The 27,917-nt window shown below is 43.4% G+C and overlaps 1 protein-coding gene across 1 annotated transcript in view; it reads left to right on the top strand.

Annotated features, from left to right (window-relative positions):
- Positions 1-27,917, top strand: part of ANKDD1B (ankyrin repeat and death domain containing 1B) — a 108,003-nt gene that overhangs the window by 16,398 nt on the left and 63,688 nt on the right. The window contains exons 3-5 of the mRNA XM_069750174.1: positions 1,369-1,467; positions 2,811-2,909; positions 3,496-3,600. Of these exons, the coding sequence (XP_069606275.1) occupies positions 1,369-1,467; positions 2,811-2,909; positions 3,496-3,600 (303 nt within the window). The remainder of the gene's footprint in view (positions 1-1,368; positions 1,468-2,810; positions 2,910-3,495; positions 3,601-27,917) is intronic.

Here is a 27,917-nt window from a genome sequence, read left to right as displayed (position 1 = left end):
AGCAAATTTACCTTTGAAGGAAGTGCATCAGGACACAAAAAATGATGCAGACTTCTTTCCTTTGCCCTCTTTTTTTTAGTGAATCATGTTTCTTTACAGTAGTACTCTTAAAATGAGGAACATGACAATGTAAAGTTATTAAATTATTCAATTAAAGTCATGTAAAGGGGGATATCCGGGACTTTGCAAAAAAAAAAGTGCCTAAGCACTAACATACAGGAAAGATATATATCTTGGTACCATGTCAGCCAGTGGATAGAAAAATATTTAGAATTGAGAGTCCTCAGTGGTTGATACCTTTTAATGGCTAACTGAAAAGATGGTAACAAATTGCAAGCTTTCAAGACTACACAGGTCTCTTCATCAGGCATAGACTAAAAGAAATTTTGGAGAATCACATATTTAAGCACTAACAGGCAGGTGACTGCGACCTACTTGCTTATAATGCCCGATGCCGTTCTCCATCGCCCCGTCGACAGAGCAGCAGTTTCTCTTCTGCTCCGCTCTGTTGACAGGGCGGGACTGCTGACATCATTCTGATTCACAGCTGGATCGCCGCTGCCTATCTGGGGGAACTGACTGTCAATCAGAATGATGTCAGCAGTGCAGCCTGGAAGAGCTGCTCTGTTCACAGGGAGCAGCTGAATCGCCAGCAGGAGCGGTCAATGACCACTCTGTGCTGGCAGAGAATGGCGCTGTGCACAACAGGCAGGTAAGTTGCAACCACCTGCCTGTTAGTTCTTAGGCACATTTCCTTTATCCCCTTTAAGAAAACGTTTCAGAAACGTTAGATTAATGTAATGTAAATCTGACACTGGGGTTTTTGCTATGTAATCTGAGAGCACCATAATACAGTTCAAGAGAGCCTGACTACAGGGATGTGTCACTTATTGAGTTGTGTTTCGCGTTTTTCAATATAATCAGTATTTTATCAGAAGGAGATCATCACTACAGGACCAAGTGTCTCGTTTTCTCTAGTCCATTCCCATCCCCAGCACTAATTCACAACTCTGCCACTATACAATGTACACAGAAAGCTGTAATGTGTACTGGGTTATATACAGCTCAATCTGCTATAGCTGCAACAGAGAAAACTGTGATTCTATCACAGCTGCTGCACCCAGTAAACTAAGAGATACATCCCTGGAACCAAGTTCTCTGTTCCGACTTCATGCTGCTGTCTGATTACATAAAAAAAAACTGCTGACGTATTTCCTTTAACAGTTTTTTTTATAAAAAAAAACAATTTTGGAAATGTGTATGAACAGTAAAATGTCTTACATCATTGTCTTCTAACTCTGTGTGCTTGTGTATAGAGCTATATACTAATGCACATGAAATAAAATCGCTGTTTTTGACTTTTCTTAGCTCAATCGCACGGCTCTACATTTTGCAGTTGCGGGAAAACATTATCAAGCAGTATCTTTTCTTCTCAACCATAAAGCACGAGTTGACGTTGCGGATAAGGTAAGAGAAAAACTGCAATATGTGTATTGCTACTTGATTACAATTTAAAGGGATAGTGTGAGGTCAGTATAAAAAAGGGTCTGTTCCTCTCACTCAAAAACCTGCACCATTAAATTGTGTTACAAAGCTAAGAAAAATGGAGTAAGCCATAAACCACCATAGATTATAAACTGAACAAATGTTATCAATACCAAGTATACAAACTTGATAAAACAGAAAACACGTAATAAAATGGAGTGAAGACATATGGAGGAGACATGGAGGTAGGCAAGGAGAGGGTGCAGGTCCAAGTAAGACCTAGGGAGGCAGAGTCACTATGGCATATACTGACTGTGTGGCTCCTAAGGAGGCATCCTTAGGTCTTACTTGGACCTCTACCCTCTCCTTGCCTACCTCCATGTCTCCTCCATATGTCTTCACTCCATGTTATTACGTGTTTTCTGTTTTAACATGTTTGTATAATAAGTGAACATGCTCTATCTCTGTGTAGCTGCTAGGAGGTCCCTCAGAATCATCCATGAACATCAGATGAATAATGTACAGGCCTTTGTCTATGATAAGTTTGGCGTGTATTGGATAGTTTTATAAAATATTATGTGGAGGCACTAAGCTCCCCGCCCCTAGTATTCAACTTACCAGTTGCCATCATCAGCTCTTCCCGGTGCCGCTCTGGTCCTGATCTGCCGTCTTGTAAATACATCTTCTGACTGACTGGAAGTCAGAGGTAACGGTCGCAAGCTCTCAGTGTAAGTCTATAGGAGCCTTGTTCGGGCCTTGTTCAGGCTCTCATACACTTACACTGAGTTGTGACTTCTGGATCCCTCAGCAAACACTAGAACGATCCGGAAGGTCCCAACCTGCAGAAGACTGACCGGAGCAGCACTGGGAACAGCTGAAGATGGTGGATGGTAAGTTTGATATTTGTTGCAGGGAACATACATTAGTTTTATCACTCCAGGGCTGCAATAATAAAACCCAAACGATTTATTAATATGGATGAATGGGCGCTACTCAGAGAAGAGAGGGACCATAGAAAAGCTTAAACTATGTCCCTTTTTTGGTCTACAGAAGGGTCTGGTAGTAGTACCCCTGTCCATGACTCTTGGACCAATTCATCACCATTCGTTTGCTTACAAGGCAGATCCTCTACAGAGGCGAGTCCTTCACAGGTGACTGGATAAACTAGGACTGAGCAGCCTCTCTCCATGGGCCCAGCATGGTATTATGCTTGTAAGGCATGAACTAGTTTCCTCCTTTTTGTAACATTTGCTTCTTATATTTCTTTATTGAAGTCAGCTGAAATTTTATATAAACCCCCGATGACCAAGTTGCTCTTTTCCCAGCATGGCCTCACTGTCCTTCACCTGGCCGCATGGTCAGCAGATCTGACAATTGTGCAGATGCTGATCAAAGCAGGAGCAAGTCAGAAGGTGACAAATCAGGTCGGTATCATTTATTACTCAGGTCATATACATATATATCTCATTTCCTTGTGGGAATACTAAATACTGAGGAGAGCACAGGAATTCATGCAGTTACAGGTTGGTAAAAATGGCGCATATGGTGTGATAAGGTTGGCTTAGTGCTGTATATCAGACACCCCTAGTATACATATTCGTTTTTTTACTATAAAAAGATGATAGCGTTTAATAAATTTGACGCTTTTTCACAATTTCTCTTAGCCACACTGTATTTCTGAAAACTGTCAAAATAAAGAATATTCTAGAACACATAATACATGTATTCTAATTCTATGGTAAAAACTATCATGTATATTGCTATTACTTGATTAATATCTATGTAATCGATTGTTATTGGGACTAATCGTGATCTTTCTCTATTCTTGGATATTCACCTTAATTAAAAGACCAAATACAATAAAATTCCTTTTTTTCTTTTTCTTTATTTTCCTAATGACAGAAGTCATTTTATGTTTTACTCCCCAATGTTTCACTTGTCTGGTCTTATTAATAAAAGACAAAAAGAATGGTCAAGAATATAAAATGTAAACTGGATTGTGTTTCACAGGATGGAATGAACGTTCTGCATTTTGCTGCTCAGAATGATAACAATGACATAGTGGATTATTTGCTGAAAGAGCTGCAGCTAAAAGAGTTAAACATCAAGGATAAGGTACCGTAAGTGTCCTCCTTTATATTCTGCATATTAGGAGTTAAAGCCAGGAAACATCCCAGAACTGTATGTACTATAGGCCGTATATTTAGTGACACAGATCTTTTGCCTGAAGTGCAAACATACACATTTCTCTTCTAAAGTTGGAAGGTGACAATAAATCACATCCACTATAGTGCAAAGTATGTTTCTTACCATCTTATCTATAGGTGACTCCTACATATTGTGTTGCCAACATTTTATATCTCAGAAAACACCTGGTATTGGTCAGTATTTAAAGTCAAGAGCTGCATTCAAATTTCTGCTAGTTGTTACTGGAAACAGTGATTATCGAGCACTAAAATGCTCGATTGCCGTGTACTCGAATGGATCAGGTCAGATGCTCGGACGGGCATGACTCGAGTACCAAGTATATTAGAAGTCAATGGGAAACTCAAGCATTTTTCCAGAAAACCCTGACAGGAGGGCTGGGGAGGCAGGAAAATCGTTGAAATGGATGGAGACAGCATGGGGAAGACGCCTGGATGCATCTCTGACTCCTAGGTCGCTGCTGGGAACAAGGGGAGGGCGCACTGCTACACAATCCCGGCCATCTGATCAGGTACATACTTGATGATGAACATTTTTTGTACATATGCATTAGAGGTTCCTGCCTATTTGTTACTAGGCCTATTGGGAATGTGCAATATAACTAGGGTTAGTTGATACTTTCATACTATATATACCCTGTTAGTTTGTGTGCCCATATCTTGCATGTGCATGTTTTGGTGGTCCTTTCCCCCACTTCCATGTACCCCTATTGACTAATAAAGATTGTTTGTACTTTTATAAAACAATGTTTGGGAATTTTTGATCGTTTTTCTTGGTTGCATAGATTAGTAGTTCAGTGATTTTTTTTTCCCCATTAGGTCCATAATACGTTTTTGACCACATATAATTTATATTTAACCTACACTACATTGATGGGTCATTGTGGTTTTTCCTTGAAGCTTTTATGGGAACAAAGTGGCCAGAGAGGGTGATTACCCTGGGTCCCGCGCTCTGAGGGGTCCACCCGGAGCTAGGCTACTGTTAGCTGTATAGACGTGCACATCACACCCATACAGTTAAACTCTGCAGCAGAGCAGAGGCCCCCACCCGTCAACGCAAGTTCAACTGTATCGGCTGGATACAGCTGAAAGCAATGATGAGAGAGGGAGTATCATGCTCCCCCTACCATCATTTCCCCTCTGTGTCTGACGTAATTGATGCAGACACTGACAGCAAGTGCAATGACGTCACTACATGGCTCCTGATGTCCAGAGATCTGCGAGCGCTCGGAGCAGCGGATGAACGTAGAAGAGGGGTGATTATTATATTTTTTGCATTATACTGTATGGAGGCCTTTGGGGGAGTGCATTATACTATATATCATGTAGCATAAACCCAGAAGAAACTAGGAGTACTCAGTCCAGATATTTCATATAAACGTATATAGTACTTTATTACATCACTTGTAGAAACATGTATAACAACATTACATAATTAGAGGGTTAGGGTAGTCACAGTTACACCGGCACAATCATATATCACAACGTAAAGTGCATAGTGCTCTAAATTTGGATGGGAAGCTTCCCCAATAATGTATACCCACTAGAGTCAGGGATTGGAGATTGCTACACACTTGTAGCCCAATAGAGTGATAGTACTCTTTAAGGGGGCTTACCCATCATGTGGTAAAAGACCGGGTCTGTGTTGCACCGTGGCGGTGCAACACAGACCCGGTCTTTTACCACATGATGGGTAAGCCCCCTTAAAGAGTACTATCACTCTATTGGGCTACAAGTGTGTAGCAATCTCCAATCCCTGACTCTAGTGTGTATACATTATTGGGGAAGCTTCCCATCCAAATTTAGAGCACTATGCACTTTACGTTGTGATATATGATTGTGCCGGTGTAACTGTGACTACCCTAACCCTCTAATTATGTAATGTTGTTATACATGTTTCTACAAGTGATGTAATAAAGTACTATATACGTTTATATGAAATATCTGGACTGAGTACTCCTAGTTTCTTCTGGGTTTATGCAATTGGTTGGAGTGTCCTTTTGATGTTATATGGCCTGTGATACGTGGTTCGTATTTACGGATCCTATGGGCTGTGGTAGAAGTAGAGTGTTCTATCTGGTTTGGTTTTATATTATATATATCATGTAGAATGTAAGTCCGCAAGGGCAAGGTCCTCTTCCCTCTAAATCAGTCTATCATTGTTTGTTTGTTTACTGTAAGTGATACCTGTAATCCCTTCTCATGACATGATATGATATCATAGGCATCACTGAAACTTGGTGGGATGATACACATGACTGAGATACAAACTTTGGGGGTATGTCAAAAGCAAAAGAAAAGTCATCAATGCTATAGGACTTTTACTTTATGAAAATGGTGAACTGGTCAAAAATGATGTTCAGAAGGCCGGACTTTTAAATTGCTATTTTGCTTCTGTATTCTCTAAGAAAGCAATTGTAACATCAACTGATCTTCACAGTGCCATCGACAGAATAAAGGAATCCACACACTATCTATAAACTGAGCGATGGTTAGGAGACACATTTAAATTAATTTAAATCTTCTGGTCCAGATGAATTACATCTTAGGGTACTGAAAGAATTAGCAGAGGACATCGAAGAACCACTAGCCAGAATCTTTGTAAAGTCCTGGAGACCAGGAGAAGTCCCAGAAGATTAGAGAAGGGCAAATGTTGTCCCTATCTTCAAAAAACAGGAAATAAGATGGAGCCAGGAAATTACAGGCCAGTGAGCCTTACTTCTATACCACGAAAGATCTTTGAACAAATTATTAAACAGCATGTATGTAAGCACTTGGATAAGAATGCAGTAATTAACAAGAGTCAGCATAGGTTTTTAGCAAACAAGTCATGCCAGACTAATCTAATTTCCTTGTATGATGAAATCACTGATTGGGTTGATCAGGGAAATGCGGTAGATATATTATATCTCAGCTTCAGCAAAGCATTTAATAAAGTATTTCGTACTATCCTTATTGAAAAAATTACCAAGTATGGGATTGACAAGGCTATGGTAAGGTGAATTCATAACTGGCTTAGTGATCGTACTCAAAGAGTGGTAATAAATGTTTGCACATCCAATTGGAATAGTGTTCCAAGTGGGGTACCACAAGGCTATGTCCTGGCCCAGTGTTGTTCAACATTTTTATAAATAATCTGGATAAGGGAACTGAAGGTAAATTGATCAGATTTGTAGATGATGCAAAGCTAGGAGGGATAGTTTACACTAGAGAAGAGAGAGAAAGGATCCAGAAGGATCTAGATAAGCTTGAACAATGGGCAGTGACTAGTAGAATGGTATTTAGCAGGGAGAAGTGTAAGATTCTACAGCTGGGTAAGAAAAATGAAAATTACATCTACAGTATGGGAGGAATAGAACTAAGCAACAGCACGTGTGAAAAAGACTTGGGTATACTAATAGATCAGAGTGCACATGAGTCAACAGTTTGATGCAGCAGCAAAAAAGGCAAACGCAGTGCTAGGATGTATTAAGAGAAGCATAGACTCTAGATCACGTGAAGTACTTATCCCCCTCTACTCCTCCTTGGTCAGGCCATATCTTGAATACTGTGTCCAGTTCTGGTCACCACATTTTAAAAAAGATATTGAAAAACTGGAGCAAGTTCAGAGAAGAGATGCTAGTATTGTGAGTGGACTGCAAAGTATTTCCTCTGAGTAATGGTTAAAGCGTCTGTCAATATTTAGCTTGCAAAAAAGAAGGCTAAGAGGAGACTTAATAGTTGTCTACAAATATCTGAAGGGCTGTCACAGTGTGGAGGGATCATCCTTATTCTCATTTGCACATTGAAACACAATAAGCGATGGAATGAAACTGAAAGGGAGAAGATACAGATGCGGTATTATAAAAACCTTTTTGACAGTGAGGTTGATCAATGAATGGAATAGGCTGCCACAAGAGGTGGTGGTGAGTCCTACTTTAATGGAAATCTTTAAACAGAGGCTGGACAGTCCTCTGTCTGAGATGGTTTAGTGAATCCTAAACCACATTGAGTAGGGGGTTGGACACGATGTCCCTTGAGGTCCCTTGCAACTCTAACATTCTATGATTCTATGATGGAATGGAATCAATGGTGCTATACAAATCAATAATAATAATAATAGAGGCATAAGGGGAGTGCATTATACTACATGAAGGCCTATGCAGAGTGTATTATACTATATAGAGGCCTATGGGAAGTGCATTATGCTATATGAAGGCGTATGGGGAGTGCATTACACTATAGAGGCCTATGGGAGTGCATTATAATATATAGAGGCTAGGAAGTGCATTATACTATACATAGGCATATGGGGAAGGCATTATACTATATAGAGGCCTATGAGGAGTGCATTATACTATATAGAGGCCCATGGATAGTGCATTATACTATATAACGCCCTATGGGAAGTGAATTATACTATATAGAGGCCTATGGGGAGTGCATTATACTTCATGGAGGCCTATGGGGAAGGCACTATACTACACATAGGCATATGGGGAGTGCAATATACTATATAGAGGCATATGGGAAGTGCATTATACTATAGGGAGGCCTATGTGAAGTGCATTACACTATATGGAAGCCTATGGGGAGTGCATTATACTATATGTAGGCTTTTTAAGGGACTATCATACAGTGAGGGGGCCATCATACAGTATGGGAGCTAATGTGGGGTCTTTGTACAGTGTGGGGGCCATCATACAGTGTTGGAGTCTTCAAACAGTTTTGGGGCTACTAAGGAGTCAGTATACTGTGTGGGGGTTACTCTACAGGGCATTATACTATGTATAAGAGACCATCATACTGTGTATAGGGGAGCTGTACAGGGGGAGTCTTGGAACATTGTTAAATGATAAGTGGGCACTTATTATAGGAGAGGTTATTCTGACTATCAAAGGGGCACGCAGGGCATTATTACTTTCTAGGGCGCAAAATGTGGGAACTGTTTTCTAGGGGACTTGCACATGGCATTCATTAATATATTCTAGAGGTCTGTTTTACCATCTAGAGGGCAAACAGTACCACACTGCAGGTGCAGTAATAGGGACACATATGGCAGAAGCAGCTCAGCATTGAGGTATCAGTAGGATGAGAAGTTTGTGCAGGTTGTGAATAGATGGGACCGTTCTGGAAATGTGAGAAGTCAAATGTGAATTTCTTGTAATGTCTGTAGATGAGTCCTGCCTGGAAGAAGTTGTCATGTTGGACTGGGCAATATGGTAAAGGCAGGAACTGTGAATGATGCTATCATAAAGAACAGGAAAGAAATATATCTTGGTACAGTGTTAGCCAGTGGATAGAAAAATATTTAGAATTGAGAGTCCTCAGTGGTTGATACCTTTTAATGGCTAACTGAAAAGATGGTAACAAATTGCAAGCTTTCGAGACTACATACGTCTCTTCATCAGGCAAAGACTAAAACATATTCTGAAGAATCACATATTTATGCACAGCATAGTATAGAAAAAAAAAAGGGGGGAAAAAAAACATGGATAAGCCAGGTGACATGAAGCAGAATTACCATGGGTGATAAACAGTTACGTCCATAAATATTGGGCCAATTCTTAGATAAGGATTGTTTACTGTCCTGTGATTAGGGTATCTGTTGTGATGACCCTTCATGGTCTGATGGGCAAGTTCCTTAGTTGATGTAAAAAGACATAAATCCATGTGACACATTCATTCCCTCAGTGAGTGTGTCAAAGGTCGTCATCAGTTTATATTCCCAGACTCTTCTCTCTTTCTGCGATTTGAAGTTACCTTTTAATACAAGTACTGTAATTTCATGTCCATAATGTTATGATTTGGGAGACAGAAATGTTTTGCCACAGGTAGATCCATTCTTTATTCTCTTATTGTATGTCGGTGAGAGTTCATCCTTGTTCTCAGTTTCTGCCCTGTCTCCCCCACATACAGACCCCCAGTTGGACATTTGGTATATATAATTAGGTACACCACATTAGAAGTGACGCAGCTGAAAGTACCTGGGATCTTGTAGTCCTGATGTGAATTGGGGATTTTTATCTTGTCCGTGATCATTATAAATGGACAGGTTTTACATTTTTTCTGGTTGCAAGGAAAGGTACCTGCAGCTGTTGGAGAGGACAGGGAGCTCTTGACAATGATGCTTCTTAGATTTGGGGGCTGCCTAAAACACAGTAGTGGGGGGTCTGGAAAAATGGATTGTAGGCATCTTTTTGCAGTAAAGGTTGTAATTTCCGTGCAGCTCCCCTTAGCACCTCCAGATTTGGATTGTGGGTAACCACTAGAGGTACCCGGTTATTTTCTTCTTTAGCTTTGTAATGTAGCAGGTGATTCCTTGATATTCTGGTGGCTCTTGTGATTTGATTTTCAATTGTTCTTGGATGGTAGCCCTGATTCAAAAAGGTCTTTCTGAGGCGACGAAGGTGTTCATCTCTATCCATTGGGTTGGAACATATACGATTGTATCTGATGGCTTGGCTGTAGACAATAGAGTTTTTTATGTGTTTTGGATGGAAACTGTCCCATTTAAGGTATGTTGGACGGTCGATTGGCTTCTGATACAGGGATGTGTCTATCTTATTGTTCTGCAGCTTAATGATGGTGTCCAAAAAGTTAATTTCAGTGCAGGAGTAGTTGAGTGTCAAGTTGATGGTAGGATGAAATTGATTAAACCGTTCATGGAATGTCTTTAGCTGTGGCTCAGACTCCGTCCAGATGATTAAAATGTCATCAATGTAGCGGTAGTACGCCAAAGGCCTGATGGGACATGAGGACAAAAAGTCGCTTTCAAGCTTAGCCATGAAAAGATTTGCATACTGTGGGGCCATTTTACTTCCCATTGCTGTGCCAGTCTCCTGTAGATAGATCTTCTTGTCAAACTCAAAGTAATTGTGGGTGAGGATGAATTTTATAAGTTTCACCACAGAATTTGCATCAGTCCCTGCGTTTTCCAGGAAGAATTTGCAGGCATTTAATCCATCCTGTTGTGGGATATTGGAGTACAAAGATTCCACATCCATGGTGGCCAGGATGGTTCCTTCTGGTAGAGGACCTATTGCTGATAGTTTATTCAATAGGTCAGTTGTGTCCTGAATGTAGCTGGGTGTATCTTTTACCAGGGGTTTAAGAATACCCTCTACCCATCCAGATACCTGCTCAGTAAGGGTGCCCACACATGAAATAATTGGTCTTCCTGGGTTTCCAGATTTGTGGATTTTGGGGAGCATGTAGAATGTCCCTGTTCTTGGACTTTCTGGTATCAGGTCATTGTTTTTTATGGATTCATCGGGCAGACAAGATACCAACTTGTTTAGTTCCTTGTAATAATCCTGTGTAGGATCCAACGAAAATTACAACCTTTACTGCAAAAAGATGCCCCCTTACAATCCATTTTTCCAGACCCCCCACTACTGTGTTTTAGGCAGCCCCCAAATCTAAGAAGCATCATTGTCAAGAGCTCCCTGACCTCTCCAACAGCTGCAGGTACCTTTCCTTGCAACCAGAAAAAATGTAAAACCCGTCCATTTATAATGACCACGGACAAGATAAAGATCCCCAACTCACATCAGGACTACAATATCCCAGGTACTTTCAGCTGCGTCACTTCTAATGTGGTGTACCAAATTATATATACCAAATGTCCAACTGGGGGTCTGTATGTGGGGGAGACAGGGCAGAAACTGAGAACAAGGATGAACTCTCACCGACATACAATAAAAGAAAAAAGAATGGATATACCTGTGGCAATACATTTCTGTCTCCCAAATCATAACATTATGGACATGAAATTACTTGTATTAAAAGGTAACTTCAAATCGCAGAAAGAGAGAAGAGTCTGGGAATATAAACTGATGACGACCTTTGACACGCTCACTGACGGAATGAATGTGTCACATGGATTTATGTCTTTTTACATCAACTAAGGAACTTGCCCCTCAGACCATGAAGGGTCATCACAACAGAGACCCTAATCACAGGACAATAAAACAATCCTTATCTAAGAATTGGCCCAATATTTATGGACGTAACAGTTTATCACCCATGGTAATTCTGCTTCATGTCACCTGGCTTATCCATGGTTTTTTTTCCCCCTTTTTTTTCTCTTCTATACTATGTTGTGCATAAATATGTGATTCTTCAGAATTTGTTTTAGTCTTTGCCTGATGAAGAGACGTATGTAGTCTCAAAAGCTTGCAATTTGTTACCATCTTTTCAGTTAGCCATTAAAAGGTATCAACCACTGAGGACTCTCAATTCTAAATATTTATCATAAAGAACGTCATTTGTAACATTCTTTCCCATATAATGACTTGTATACAAGGCAAAAAAAATAGAAAAAAAGTCTGCTTCACCCTTTAATAGCCAGGTCTTCCATCACAGTGTTTACCCGTCACCTATGACTGAATTTGATGACATAGTAGAGGGGGAATAAAACTACACCCACCAATATTGACCGGTAAATGCAATTTTAAATTTTTTTTCAACTTATCTGGACTTGTGTTCTGTGTGACATGGTCAGACACATCCTGTTTGATTTTTAAAGGAGAAACTCTGAAGCTCACAAAGCCTATGCGGACAATGAAAGTACTGCCAAAAATTAGAAGGAAAAGGAACTCAGATACACCCTGTATACATAAAGGAGGGCCTCTTACACATTCTGTTATAATTGTTAGGTAGTAGGACTCCTAGACTCATAAAGGCTATGCACTAAAAGCAAGGGCTGCCAAAAATTAGAAGGAGGGACTGCCATACACCCTGATAGACATGCAGAGCAGGGCTTCAGAAATGTTTTTTTTCCCATTTTTAAGGAGTGGGACTCAAGACTGCTTAACCTCTCAGGCTACGTCCACACGGTCAGTAATTGGCAGAGCTTTAGACGCAGCACATGTCCGCTGCATCCAAAGCGCTGACAGCTTTTGAACACAGGTGATTCTGCATTTGTACATTGAACCGTGCGGTATCACCCGTCCAATACATTAGATGGGTGAAATTTATCTTGGAGGCTGAGGGTCTCCGCAAGAATAGACATGCTGCGGTCTGGAAAGACGCGTTGCATGTCCGTCTCCGCAGGGAAGCTGAAGGCGTCCTTGCACGCATAGTGGAGATGGGATTTCTTGCCACTATGCCGTAACATCTGGCCGCTATGGGTTGGAAGCTGCGGATGTACGCAGCGTCCAACCCGCAGAGTTTACTGACCGTGGGAACATACCCTTAACAACTGGGCAATTTTTCATTTTTTTTCCATTTTTTTTCCTCACTTCTTTCCAGGGGCAATAGCTTTTTTATTTTTCTGTCACATACCCGAATGAGTGCTTTTTTTTGCAGGACAAGTTGTACTTTTGAATTATACCATTCTTTTTTTTTACACAAAATGTACTGAAAAAAGAATCCGAGTGAAATCAAACTGGTGGAAAAAGAATTGTCAGTACAATTGTGACAAATAAGAAACTTGTATTTTTTTTTTTTATTATTTAATGCTAAAAAAATTCAGAAGTTTGCAAAAAAAACACATTTTTTTGCTGTTGCCATTTTCCCAGGTCTGTAACCTTTTTATTTTTCTGTCAATGGAACTGTGTGAGAGCTTATTTTTTGCATGGCATGCTCATGGTTTTATTTATACCATTTTTTGATACATACAATGTGTTGTCCTCTTTTACTGTAATTTTAAGGGAGATGTTATGCTTGGAAAAGCAATGTTTGTGATACAAGATAATTAATTTTAGATTTTGTTAGATCCAAGTTTTACAGAGTCGGCAATATGAAATATGTTTATTTCTTTAATTTCATTCATTCATTCATTTTATGGCATTTGCTCCAAGCTGGCAATGTTGAATCAAAAGGCTGCATAAAGGACAGGAAAAACTCCCAGGGACTGCTGCTGCTGATCTAGATTCTGCAGCTTATTCTATGTACTATGTGGATTATATATCAGCCTCCCCTCTTGTAAACGCGACACAATATATTTCTTTAGTAAGAATTAGGTAGGCTGAATGTAAAAGTCTTCCAATATTGGTTCTGTGAGGTGTGCCCGGCTCCTTTGTGAAATAGCAACCAGGTACAATCTAATCTCTGTGTTATTCTTGTGGTTTATTCTGCAGATAATCCTTGGGTCACATGGTTAAAGGCAGAAAAGTAGCTATGTGTTATCATATCGAAGGTGCAGCTGGTGGCAAATATAGAATTACGCACTGGGTAATGTGGAGAACATGATCACACTCATCACGCTGTCTCCTCCTGCTAGACTGGCCTGCCCCCATGCTATGTGACTTCAGTCATCTGAGAGTAAAGTCAAGCAGCAGGAGGCATCGCTAGGTGGGGAATAGAGCTGGAGTGACCAAAGCTTCAGATCTACAGCCTCATTTGCAGAATAATTCAAACGCTAATTTCTCAGTACCAGAGAAACAGACTGGCCATGTATAGGAATTGCTGGACCAAGAGCTACTTGTGAACAGTCATAGTTTGGGTTGTGAAATGTTGCTGACAGATTTTCTTTAAAGGGAGCCTGACAGCTGATACATGTATCATTTAATCCGTATAGGCTTAACTATGAAACGCTGTGGAATTTCAGAGAAAAACACAATTTAGCAGCCGCTACTGACCGAGCCACACTGGAGACTAGTCAGACCAGAAGGTCCCTGACGGGTTCTCCCTGCTCGCTGCCCGTGACTGACAGGTCTCTCCTTCCGAGCATGTATAGGGAGAGACTTGTCTCTCCAGGGCAACAGGTGGGGAGAAGCCATTGGGGACCCACCTGTCTGACTAGTCTCAATTCCCTGCTGCTATTAAACTATGTTTTTCTCTGAAATGCTGCAGCATTTTAGAGTTAAAATATATATGCAGGGGCGTAAAGGCTGCGGTCACAGAAGTCACTGCTGTGACCGGGCCCATGCGGGTGGGGGTCTGATGAGACCAGCACAAACTTCAAATGGATGTCCATCCTTAGATGCACATTCAGCTGAAGTGAATTGCAGTGCAGATTGCTTGCCGGGTCCATGCACAGCAATACATGCTGTTGGCCAATCAGAGGCCAGCAGCTGACGTCGGCGTGCACATTACTGGGGTCGCATGGCAGTGATGTAATTCTCTCCCGTTGCTTGCATGCTTAAGTCAGCTGCCGGCTTTAGAAGAGGACAGTACACGGTGCGGGAGCGGATGGGATTAAAGACAGTGGCAGACCGGGAAACATATACCATGCTGGGGAACATACCAAAATGGGGCCCAGGATAAGGGACATATATATCAGGATGGGGACCAGGATAAGGGATATACATTCATGGCTGATAGTGTTGGCATCCTTGAAATTGTTCCATAAATTGAAGCATTTTTCCCTTTCAAAAATTGTGGGTAAACCACTTTGTTTCAAGCATATGATGCTTGTTCAAATTCACCTGTGGCAAGTATCAGGTGTGGGCAATATGAAAATCACACCAGATAAAAATGGGAGAAGTCGACTCAATCTTTGCTTTGTGTAAACGCTGCTGCCCGACTAATCCACCTGTCCCCCCACTATTCCCCGGCCTCTCCCCTCTGTCAATTCCTTCACTGGCTCCCCATTGCCCAGAGACTCCAGTACAAAACCCTAACCATGACGTACAAAGCCATCCACAACCTGTCTCCTCCATACATCTGTGACCTCGTCTCCCGGTACTTACCTACACGCAACCTCCGATCCTCACAAGATCTCCTTCTCTACTCCCCTCTTATCTCCCCTTCCCACAATCATATACAAGATTTCTCTTGCGTATCCCCCCTACTCTGGAACCCTCTACCACAACACATCAGACTCTCGCATAACCATCGAAACCTTCAAAAAGAACCTGAAGACCCACCTCTTCCGACAAGCCTACAACCTGCAGTAACCACCAATCGACCAAACTGCTGCATGACCAGCTCTATCCTCTCCTACTGTATTCTCACCCATCCCTTGTAGATTGTGAGCCTTCGTGGGCAGGGTCCTCATTCCTCCTGTACCAGTTATGACTTGTAATGTTTAAGATTATTGTACTTGTTTTTATTATGTATACCCCTCCTCACATGTAAAGCGCCATGGAATAAATGGGGCTAGAACAATAAATAATAATAATAATAATATGCTTCAGAATAGTGAGATCACAGTGTTCATGCAAGCACGATGAGACGCATGTTACACAAGTTTGGAATGGTTGCCTAACAAAGAGGCAATCCTTGCATGTATTATGGTTGTCAAATAGACATGACACATGTAGCGGCGGCGACTCAAGCATATTTTTTTTTTCTTAGTAAGCCGAAATACTCGATTAGGACATGAGCGTGTTCGGATAACACATTATCCAAGCACTCTCGCTCATCACTAATACCCAAGTGAATCGACCAGTAAGCACCCACTTTGAGAACGTGTAGAAGAGACCTGGGATCAGATTTTGATCAAGACTTGTTTGAATTTGATCAAGAGCATTCCCAGAAGGATTCCGGCAGTGTTGAACGCCAAAGGTGGAATTAAGAAATACTGACAAAATTATACAAATTAAAATGTAGATTTTAGGAGCAAAACAGTAACAATGCAGTGACATGTCAAGAGTCTACATAACTAATCATTTGCTATATAGTTGCAAGTAAAATTTATGTATGAGATAGCCAAGATTGTCTATAAAATGATGGAACTCTCACATTCGAAGCAGTAGTGGATGGTGAGAAATGGAGCCTGAAAGTCAAAATGTCAAGACATTGTTACCCTATTGTTCGTCAGTGTATACTAGGATGGGCCCAGGATATATACACCAGGGAGGATCCCAAGATGGGGGACATTACTACATAATGGGTGTGTGGGTGCTACTCATATGTCCTTATAGGATTTAGAACACTACAAAGTCCCTTACATCTGATACGGGGGAAAGGTACGCAACTGCATATATGGCTGAGATCCTAAAGCCTGTGCCTAATACATAATATCCATTGATCAAGCAACATGGATCAATTGTCAGGTTAACGCTAAGATACTATCTCAGGCCTTCATACTATAAGCTGTAACTTCTCTTTTCATTACTTGTTCTGACTTTGGGGTGGGTGAATTTGCTTAAACAACCACTCATTGGTGTTACGCCTGCACGCACATGTCGTTCATGGACGCACTGTGCCACAGACTTGACCTACCCTGGAGGGGAAAAACTAACTAGCTACCTTGGTGTTTACTGGAGCTTCTCGTGGTGAGGTCAGGCTTGTATGGCAGGTAACTGTCAGGTGCCACTCAAGGGCGATGTCCGGCAGTAGCAGCTGACCCCAATGGTCTAAGCCATTAATCCTGATTTCTACACTGGGCAGTACGGCCACTGGGACAGGTTCAGACTGTGCAGACAGGATGGCCACTTGGGGCAGGTTCAGACACACAGATCTTGGGTAGCCACTGCTGCAGATACAATGGACGCAGCTTCAAGATTTGGACACCACGAAAGTGGTCACAGGAAATAAGGACAACCTACAGTGGACTAACGGGACACAGGATACGGGAAAAGCTTTAATAGGCTAGGGAGATGGGACCTGAAAAAAAATCGATAGGTAATGGAGTGGAATTCAAGTAAGCAGTTCACAGGGAAACCCCCCAAAATTAAAAAAAAAAAAAAAAAACCTTTATTAACCAATTTATTAAAAACTAGTGCACACAAAACCATCACCAAATAATTTTGGCACTTAAATAGAAAAGACCTAGGGAAGTGCCTATCCCTAATTGCCTATCACTCATTAACGCCCTACCTGACAGTGGAGGTTGGCACCCTAAACCTGTGCAGTCACGCCCCCGCTCACCGTCGACTGTCCCTTCTATCCTACAACTCCCTATAACGGAAGGGATGGAAAGATGTATGTATATTATGTTGATAGATAAGGACCAAAGGATAGTGCCTCTATCCAGAGGGTAAACACCCGACGTGCTGATGTCCTGCATCGTTATGGACAACTAACATAATAAGCTAAGTAGCGGTCTCTGATAATATGTGAATATACTCCTGATGAACCTCTTTTGGGAGGAGAAACGCGTTGAGTTTGTGAGATTGACTTATATATGCCTATCTATGGATTCATGATTTTTAGAGTTTGTGAGACTAACTTATTTATGGATTCATTAATTTTAGAGTCTGAGAGACTGACTTATATAGGCCTATCTATGCATGGGCGGACATACCGCCGGTTCAACCGGTGCGGCTGCACCGGGGCCCAGAGGCTCCATGGGGCCCCTGCAGGGCAGCTAATAATGAGGGCAATCTGGCCAGTTTATCCGGCCCTGAGGGGCCCCTGGCCAGATTGCTCTCATGTGCGGCGGCTTGGGAGCCATCCCTGCACTCCGCTGCCTGCAACAGAAAATGGGAGCAGAGCTGCAGGGAATTGATCCATTTCACTCTCACTTCCTGCCTTTCTTGCTGCAGTGCGAGTGCTGACTGAACGATCCTCCCACAATCCTCTGCACATTGTGGGGGCTGGGGCCACAAGATCCCAGGAAATTCAGAGGCCCGTTTGCGTGGCTGCTCCCGACACCATGGCAACCACAAGCACAACTGGGGCCCCCAGGGGCCAGCCGCGCAGTCCGGTGCAGGTGAGGAGCGGCATCCATCCCGAGGTGGGGGGTGTACGGATATGAAGCAACGAGGACAAGATGTCTGCTGTATAACTGGGGGACAGAGCACAAGCTGGCGCCATATACCCAAGGGAGCAGAAGTCAAAGCATGCCCGCCAGGTTGGATCTGGAGCTGTTATGACTCGCACAGCAGCGGCTGAATGACATCATCATTCAGCACCGTGGCTGTGCAAGACAGGAAGCTGCCGGCGATGGTGCGATTTGGGATACCGTGTGGTGAGGTGTGTGTATGCAGAGAAGTGACTGGTGCTGTGTGTGTGTGTGTGTGTGTGTGTGTGTGCTGAGAGGTGAATAGCAGTGTGTGTGCAGAGAGGTGACTGGTGCTGTGTGTGTGTGCAGAGAGGTGAATGGTGCTGTGTGTGTCTGTGTGTAGGTGGAGGAGAGGGCAATGATGGGGGTGATGGGGCAGAAGGCAGTGATTGGATTGAGGGCAATGATGGGGCAGAAGGCAATGATTGGGTTGACAGAGAGGGCAATGATAGGGTTGGTGAGGGAGGAGGAAATGATGGAGGTTGTGAATGGGCAATAATGGGGGTTGTGGGGGAGGAGGAAATGATGGAGGTGGTGGAATGGGTAATGATGGCGTGGTGGGGGAGAAGGCAATGATGGTGGCAGTGGTAAGGACAATGATGGGGTGATGGGGAGGAGGCAATGATGGAGGTGGTGGAATGGGCAATAATGGGGTGGTGAGGAAAAAGCAATAATGGGGGTGCAAGGGGGAGGAGGACAATGAGGGGTGTGGGGGATTGGGATGGGAGGAAGGGGGATTTATAATGGATTTATGAACAGGGCAAGGGGGAGGAAGACGTTATTGTCGATTATTATGTCTAACCCAGTCCCTTAGTATAAAGTGTACTCACTTATGTATAGCACAGTCCCTTAGTGTATATATATACTGTATATATATATATCTTTGTCGCCTTAAAAGGAGGGGGGCCCAGACACATTTTCTGCACAGAGGCCCCAAGCTGTCTGTGTCCGCCCCTGTATCTATGGTTCTATAAAAGTGTGTGAACCTGGGTTTTATAGAAATGGGATGCAGGTTTTTTCTAGATGGAATATTAACTTCTGTGCATAACGTATAGTCTATTTGAACTATTGAGACTATCATTGCATGGCATTGTGCAATATATTCTTTTTCTAGGATAATTGTTTGTGCTCAGTTAATATCCTGTGTTTCTCTTCTACTGGGATTTATGGTTATTATTACCTAGACTAATATTGTATAGTACTGGTACTTAGGATAATTGTTGATCAGAACAATTCCTGCAAATCCCACTTCCGCCTCTTTTTTTTTCTCCCATGGTTCACCACTGTCTGTTTATATATGGTCTTACATTTTGGCACCTTTTACTAAAGCCATATATTGCCCCGACATTGATCTATTAGGGCAATTCTTTTTGGGACAGTCGTCGAGGAGCGGGGGCGCCACATATCGTGAAAATTCAGGGTGCCAACCTCCACTGTGAGGCAGGGCCAGATTTAGGGACAGTCCCCATCCTTTGGTCCTTATCTAACAACATAATATACATACATCTTTCCATCCCTTCCGTTATAGGGAGTTGTAGGGTAGAAGGGACAGTCGACAGTGAGCGGGGGCGCCACTGTGCAGGTTTAGGGTGCCAACCTCTGCTGTTAGGTAGGGTGTTAATGAGTGATAGGCAATTAGGGATAGGCACCTCCCTAGGTTTTTTCTATTCAAGTGCCAAATTTTTTTGGTGATGGTTTTGTGTGCACTAGTTTTTAATACATTGGTTAATAGAGGTATTTTTAAAAAATATGAACTGAGAGATGGGACCTGGCAACATATAGTTGCACACACTAAACCACCTAACAGTAACTATAGGGGTTGCTCAGGCACCTTCCTATTGGGGAGGGTGCCTTTTATACAAGATGCCTCCCAGCTAGCACGTGTGTTCTGTCTTCCTCCACGTAGGATGCTGTGTGGATTCCAACATACGGCTAAACCTTCATCCACATCCCAGTAAACAGACTGTGTTGATGCTTAAGTCTTATTTATTAGGGTGATGATAACCAAAACTATAACGTTGAACAACAATGGTGGACAGTATTCATAGTAGATGATCGAATAGTGAATGATGTTGATGTACAAAGTGGATGTTCAGTGAATAATCATAGTGGATGACTGATCATAGTGGATGACTGATCATAGTGGATGACTGGTGAAAAACTGTAAAGAATAACAGCATTTCAGTATATGCACATACAGGGTGCAATCACATAAATAACTGGGACATTACAGCAAGAATTATACAGAGTGCATTACACAGTAATTCTAACAGCACTGCCCTATTCTATACAAGAATGCATCTATCTAAATGCAGAGTACACATTAACCTAACTGCAAGCTGCAAAGCACATCTGCCTAACTATATCTGACTATAGGAGCTGCATAAGGCTTAAATACTAACACAAACATAAGATGCATTAAACCTTTATAAACGTACCGAGATCCGTTAGGACAGGGGTAAGAAAGCAAGCGAGACAGGAGCACGTGTGCCTCTCTGCAGATCTGAGGAAAAATGGCTACTGAAGCTTGTCTTCACAAGAAGAATGTGGGCGGAACTAACCCATAAGACATTGCTCTTAGGAGGGAAAGGTTGGTAAACAACATGAAAAGTAGGCAACTGATGACCTCCAGTGGCCACAACTTGAATAACATGATAATTAACTCTCTGCACATTAAGATGGGCAGAACACTCCCCGCTTGGCGTCAACAGATGCCACAATTAGGTTCTTTTGGGGAAAATAATAATACAAGCTCGGTAACGGGTCTGAGGAACAGTTTGTTTTCTCCAAGCTTGCACACTCTGACCTCTACTTTCCGCACTTTCCCATCTTTACTGGGCAGGGTCTTAATGACTAGGCCGAGTGGCCACTCGTTCCGATGTGACTGACTGTCTTTGACGAGTACAACATCGCCAGATTGAATGTTTGGGCGGTCTTTCTGCCACTTTGTCCTGCTTTGCAGAGTGGAGAGATACTGTTTCCTCCATCTATTCCAGAAGACGTTGGACACGCTTTGTACTTGCCTCCATTGTCGTCTGTAGAGGTCTTTGTCATTGAATTCTCCGAGTGGAGCTTTCGGGACACAGGTTTTCTGTGTGAGTAACATTGCAGGAGTAAGGATGGATGGATCTCCAGAATCACTAGAAAGGGCTTTCTTGTAGGACTGGGTTACATGAAATAGACAAGCTATAGCTCGAACAAGTGACTTCCATGTGGAGAACCTGCTGAACCGGTGAGATTCGAGGTGGCAGCTTGAAATCTCTGTATGTAGAGCAGACACTTGAGGTCAGATCTCTTCATCTGTGTCTGAACCCACTAGTTCGAAAGTTTCAGGCCTGCTGATGTGGGACATCGAACGGTACAAAGAGGTAGGACCTGTGAACCATGAAGTGTCCTTCAGATGACTGGGTGCAACGGATCTAGTCGCGTGGTCCGCAGGATTGTGGTGAGTAGGTACGTAGTGCCACTGATTAGGGTCGGTGGATCTTCTTACCCGAAGTACCCGGTTGCTGACGTAGACGTAGAAGCGTCGTGTCTCGTTACAGATGTACCCCAGTACCACCTTGCTATCGGTGTAGAACTCTGCATCCCCGATCTTCAGGCCCATCGCATCTGAGACCAGCTCGGCCAACTTAACTGCGAGGACAGCAGCACAGAGTTCCAGTCTGGGTATCGTGTGTTCACGAAGTGGCGCCAATTTCGTCCGGCTCATAACGAACCCGATATGGCATTGCCCGCTTACGTCTGTGGATTTGAGGTACGCTACTGCTGCAATCGCTTTGACTGATGCATCACAGAAAATACAAAATGTTTGCGTTTTGACCTCTGTGGATGGCACAGGAGCATACGGTCGTTTCACACAAAGGTTGGTCAGGGCTTCAAGAGACTTCCTCCACTCTGCCCACAGGTCAGCCTTTCCCGCTGGAAGTGGATCATCCCAATCAGTAGTGTCTTGGGTGAAGTCCCTGAGCATCAGCTTTCCTTGGATGGTTACTGGAGCTACGAACCCCAAGGGGTCGTATAAACTATTCACGAAGGAAAGAACTCCTCTGCGCGTGAAGGGTTTCTCATCCTTGCTGATCTGAAAGGTGAAGGTATCTGTCTTCAGGTCCCACAGCAATCCAAGGCTCCGCTGCATAGGAAGGGGGACGATGCTGAGGTCTAAATCCTTTAGATTGCTGGAATAGTCTTCAGAGGGAAAGGCTTCCATCAACTCTCGGCTGTTGGAAGAAATCTTGTGTAACCTTAGGTTAGACTGAGCGAGCATGTCACGAGTCCTCTTTAGTAGACTGATTGCGGCCTCACTTGTCGGTGTGGACTTCAAACAGTCATCCACGTAAAAATCCTTTTCCACAAAGGACCTGACGTCCGAGCCATACTCTTCTTCACCCTTTTTGGCAGAATGTCGGAGGCCGTAGATTGCGACCGCTGGGGAAGGACTGTTCCCAAAGATGTGTACCCGCATCCGGTACTCTGCGATGTCTTCGTCCGGGTCATTGTCACGGTACCAGAAGAACCTCAGGTAGTTTCTGTGTTCCTCTTTGACGAGAAAACAGTGGAACATCTGTTGTATGTCGGCCATAAATGCCACTGAATCTCTACGGAAACAGAGTAATGCTTCCAGAAGTCTGTTGTTGAGGTCTGGGCCCGACAGTAAGACATCATTCAATGACACGTCTTCGCATTTGGCACTTGAGTCGAATACCACTCTAATTTGACCTGGCTTCTTAGGATGGTACACTCTGAAGATGGGCAGGTACCAACACTCCTCTCCATGTCGAAGTGCAGGTGCAATCTCTGCGTGGTTGTTCTGGAATATCTTTCCCATGAAGGTAAAGAAATGTTCCTTCATCTCAGGTGACTTCTGAAGCTTGTGTGTTAGGGAGATGAATCTGCTGTAGACCAATTCGTTGTTGTTGGGTAGGCGTCTCCTCTGAGGTCGAAATGGTAGAGGTGCGACCCAACTATTCGCCGTATCCTTGACTATTTGTTCGTCCATGATGTCCAGGAATATCTTGTCTTCTATAGACATCGCTACCTTGTTGTCTTCCTTTGTCCTGTGGAAGACTGTACATCCTATGTGGTCTTGTTCACCTTCACAGGCGTGGTCTTCGTTGATAGGAACTGAGAAAGGGCAAGGTAGGGGAGTGCTGCTCGGTAGTTCCTTTACCAGCAGACTATTGTGACACGGCTGGAAGAGAGATGGACGTCCATTTTCTAGTGTGCTGGTAAGCATACTGTTGACTGAGACCGGCTTGTGTGCTCCTCCTAGACAGACATCTCCTACAATGACCCATCCAAGGTCTTGTCTCTGCGCGTATGGAGCATTCCGTGAGCCGTTGATATATTCTCTAGTCTTGTGGACTCGTAGTATATCTCTTCCCAGAAGTAAAGCTATTGGCGCTTCTGGTTCCAACTTAGGTATCAGGTGGGTTATACGCTTCAGGTGGGGGTGATACGTTTCCACCTCTGGTGAAGGTATCTCAGACCTGTTGTCAGGAATCTGGTTGCACTCCAGGATGGTCGGTAGTGACAGACAGGTCTGGCCATCCATGGACTCCACTTTGTATCCGGTTGCTTTCCTCCCCGCCGTCTCGACGGTACCTGAACATGTCCTAAGGGAGTAGGGAGAACTGGGGCCTACAATGCTGAAGTTGTCAAAGAAGATGGACCTGGCTAAAGACCTATTACTTTGGTCATCTAGGATTGCATATATCTTGAGCGCTTTGTCTCTGTGGCCTGTTGGATAGACTCGGACAAGGCAGATTTTTGAGCAGGATCTTCCTCCCTTGAGTCCCTTACAGATCTCCGTACATTGAGAGGTGACCGCAGGGGTGTCTTCGTCTGTGTTCTTCTGTTTCTCATCGTGCTCCTCTGCTTGTGAGTGACAACACTCCTGGAGGTGGTCCAGGATGCAAGGCTGTTTTGTGATCCGTGCTGCTGCATTCTGCACATTTCACGCTAGCTCCACAGTTCCTGGCGAAGTGAGAGGTCGTAGCACAGCATTTGAAGCAGATGTTGTTTTCCTTGAGGAAACCTTTGCGATCCTCTAAAGTCTTCTCCCTGAAGGCTCTGCACTTTAGTAGAGGATGTGGTTTCCTGTGTAGAGGACACTGCTTACTGACATCCTGAGGTTTGCTCTCTTTCGTAGGGGGCTTAGTTGTCTTGTGTGGAGGACCTGTGGAATCAATATCAGTTTTATGGACTGCCACGGGTGTCTTACTGGGTTTGACACCAGGGGTAGTGGAACATGACAGAGTGAAATCAAAACTAGGGTCATTTCTGATCTTGGCTTGCTGGGTGACAAACTCAACAAATACAGCAAAAGGAGGGAATGGTACGTTATGAATTTGTTTATACCGTGAACCATGTATAATCCACCTTTCTTGAAGATTGTAAGGAAGTTTTTGTACTATTGGATTGACACCCCTAGCAGTGTCTAAGAATGCCAATCCAGCCAAGTGACCTTCCTTCTGGGCGACCTGTAACTCTATCAATAAATCACTCAATTCTCTAAGTCTTTGATATCCCTTGGGTCCTATCTTAGGGAAATCATCAATTCTTTTGAATAAAGCATTCTCTATTACTTCTACGGACCCATAGCATTCGTCAAGTCTTTCCCACACTTTACATAAACCTATGTGTGAGTATTCTATGTTAATGTCTCTTAGTCTTTTAGCATGCTCAACCGATTCAGTTCCAAGCCACTTTACCAGGAGATCTAACTCCTCACTACTAGAAAGGTCCAGTCCCTGAATGGCGTTCTGGAACGAAGCTCGCCACGACCTGTAGTTTTCGGCTTTGTCAATGAACTTTACAAGTCCTTTTGTTACCAGTTCTCGGCGGGCAAAGAACTTTGCCAAGTCTATGGTGGCTTGATCAGTGTTGGTACGAGCCGGTATGTTATAGCCATGTCTAGTGTGTGGTGCGTCACCATACCTGTGAGACGCTCTTGGCTTTGGACAGTCTGCATAGTACCTTTCTGGTGAAGAAGATGTCTCTTTAAGGTGAGGTGGGAGCTGTACCTTCTTCTCAGTGGAACGGTAGCTGTGGTCAACTCCTCTGTGTTGGACGTCTTCTTGTTTGTAGTAGTGAAGTTCGGGGTTGGATCGATGATAATCGGCGTAGGCTGATCGTTGTAGTCTGTCGAGGGTGTTGTCCATGCTGGAGTGTCGATGAACGTACTCTGCGACGCGCTGAGCTGGATCTTGCTGCTCTAGATCTGTTCCAAGAACGTTGCTGCGTCTCTCATAATCAGGATCCTTCATGGCTTCCAAGTACTCTGCCTTAGCTATTGCAGCTGCTGCCTCTTTGTCTACCATAAGTCTTTCTAGAGACACTTGCAGGCGCACACCTTCTGCTTCTTGCTCTGCCCTCAAACGTGCGGTTTCGGCTTGCAGGCGTGCAGTTTGTTCTGCCTGCAAACGTACCTTTTCTGCCTCATGCTCTGCTTGTCTCAGCTTTAGATGCATTTCTTTCTCGGCAAAGGAGGACCTCGCTTTGGCTGCTTCAGCTTCAGCACGAGCGATAGCAGCCAGCTCTGCTAATGATGACCTGTTAGAGCTTGCTCGTGACCTCGTCTTGAGTGAGGATGTGCTGTTTCGAGACATTGTGCGCTTATCTGCGTACTGCTGAGTGTTTTGGCGGGAAACTGAGTCTAGGTGCGGTGAGCTTCCGCGTGGCGGGAATGATGTAGCTCCTCTTGGCGGGCTGCAGTATAGTCCCACGGCTGTATGGCGGCTGCTGTGATACCCGAATGCGGAGCAGTGTGGGTGTTAGCGGTTCCGTACAGTCTGAACAACTACAGCCTGCGACCGGCTATCAGTTTCACTGAAGGCAGCTAATCTGTTCTTACTTTACAATCACCGCCTGCGACTGGCGGTCTCGTTTTTCACTGTTCTGTCTTCCTCCACGTAGGATGCTGTGTGGATTCCAACATACGGCTAAACCTTCATCCACATCCCAGTAAACAGACTGTGTTGATGCTTAAGTCTTATTTATTAGGGTGATGATAACCAAAACTATAACGTTGAACAACAATGGTGGACAGTATTCATAGTAGATGATCGAATAGTGAATGATGTTGATGTACAAAGTGGATGTTCAGTGAATACTCATAGTGGATGACTGATCATAGTGGATGACTGATCATAGTGGATGACTGGTGAAAAACTGTAAAGAATAACAGCATTTCAGTATATGCACATACAGGGTGCAATCACATAAATGACTGGGACATTACAGCAAGAATTATACAGAGTGCATTACACAGTAATTCTAACAGCACTGCCCTATTCTATACAAGAATGCATCTATCTAAATGCAGAGTACACATTAACCTAACTGCAAGCTGCAAAGCACATCTGCCTAACTATATCTGACTATAGGAGCTGCATAAGGCTTAAATACTAACACAAACATAAGATGCATTAAACCTTTATAAACATACCGAGATCCGTTAGGACAGGGGTAAGAAGTAAGCGAGACAGGAGCACGTGTGCCTCTCTGCAGATCTGAGGAAAAATGGCTACTGAAGCTTGTCTTCACAAGAAGAATGTGGGCGGAACTAACCCATAAGACATTGCTCTTAGGAGGGAAAGGTTGGTAAACAACATGAAAAGTAGGCAACTGATGACCTCCAGTGGCCACAACTTGAATAACATGATAATTAACTCTGCACATTAAGATGGGCAGAACAACGTGCGTACTAGGCGTGCTGCGAGGACCCAGTGCGACATGCACAGAGGAGGAGGAGACAGCTTCTGGGAACACTGCTGAGCATGGGGAGGTGAGCAAGCCAGCATCCCCGCATGGTGGCAGAAGGGGAACCCTGTGGAGGCCTCAGCAGATGCTACAATTAGAAGAATGTCATCTATCTTTTCCACTTGCAAATAATCTCTCTCACTGTAGAACGATGGACTCCATATTGCTTAGATCTGTTCTAATAACCCATCTCAGATTGCTGGACAGCAGTAATTTCTTATCTAAGATCACTGATAATTTCTTTCCTCCTTGGCACTGTGTTAACAGACGCCTGAAGGCTCCAGATCCGCAAACTGCTTGCTTTTATAGAGGTGGTCACACTTGTTTTTTCCACATTTAATTAAAAGGGCATTTGATTACCAGTTCCCTCTTAATTGCTATGAAAGCAGTAAAGGTGTACTTAATTTTCTACACACTGTATTTGCATTTTGGCTTAGTTTTTGCCAAATAAATAATCACAATGGCACATGACAAATTACACTTTGTCAAGAGAGGTTGTATTTACCTAATTTTTAGATCTTCTAAGGATTTGATGTTTTTGTATTATGTTTCTAGAGTTCACAGAGGTGTTCTTAGTTTTTCGCATGACTGTATATTAAGAAGTAAAGAGCACTGAGCTCAGTGATTAGCTGCAGTGCTGTCAAAAGGACGTCACCACTGCAGTCAACGCAACACAACAGAGACGAGGACGGGAGCATTGAGTCGGCTCTGGATCAGGGGAAGATAAGACCCCAGTCAACTGTTATCACTTCTGGTGGTGGCTGGATATAAACAGTGTGCGGAGCAGAACACCACAGCCGCGTCCACGGTCGGTGGCTGCTACCAGGTGCTGCCGATCACCACTTTTTCAGTATATTCTGATCTAT

Source organism: Ranitomeya imitator, chromosome 1 (genome assembly GCF_032444005.1).
Source record: "Ranitomeya imitator isolate aRanImi1 chromosome 1, aRanImi1.pri, whole genome shotgun sequence".
NCBI lineage: Eukaryota > Metazoa > Chordata > Amphibia > Anura > Dendrobatidae > Ranitomeya > Ranitomeya imitator.
This window is presented reverse-complemented; position numbering and strand designations above follow the sequence as displayed.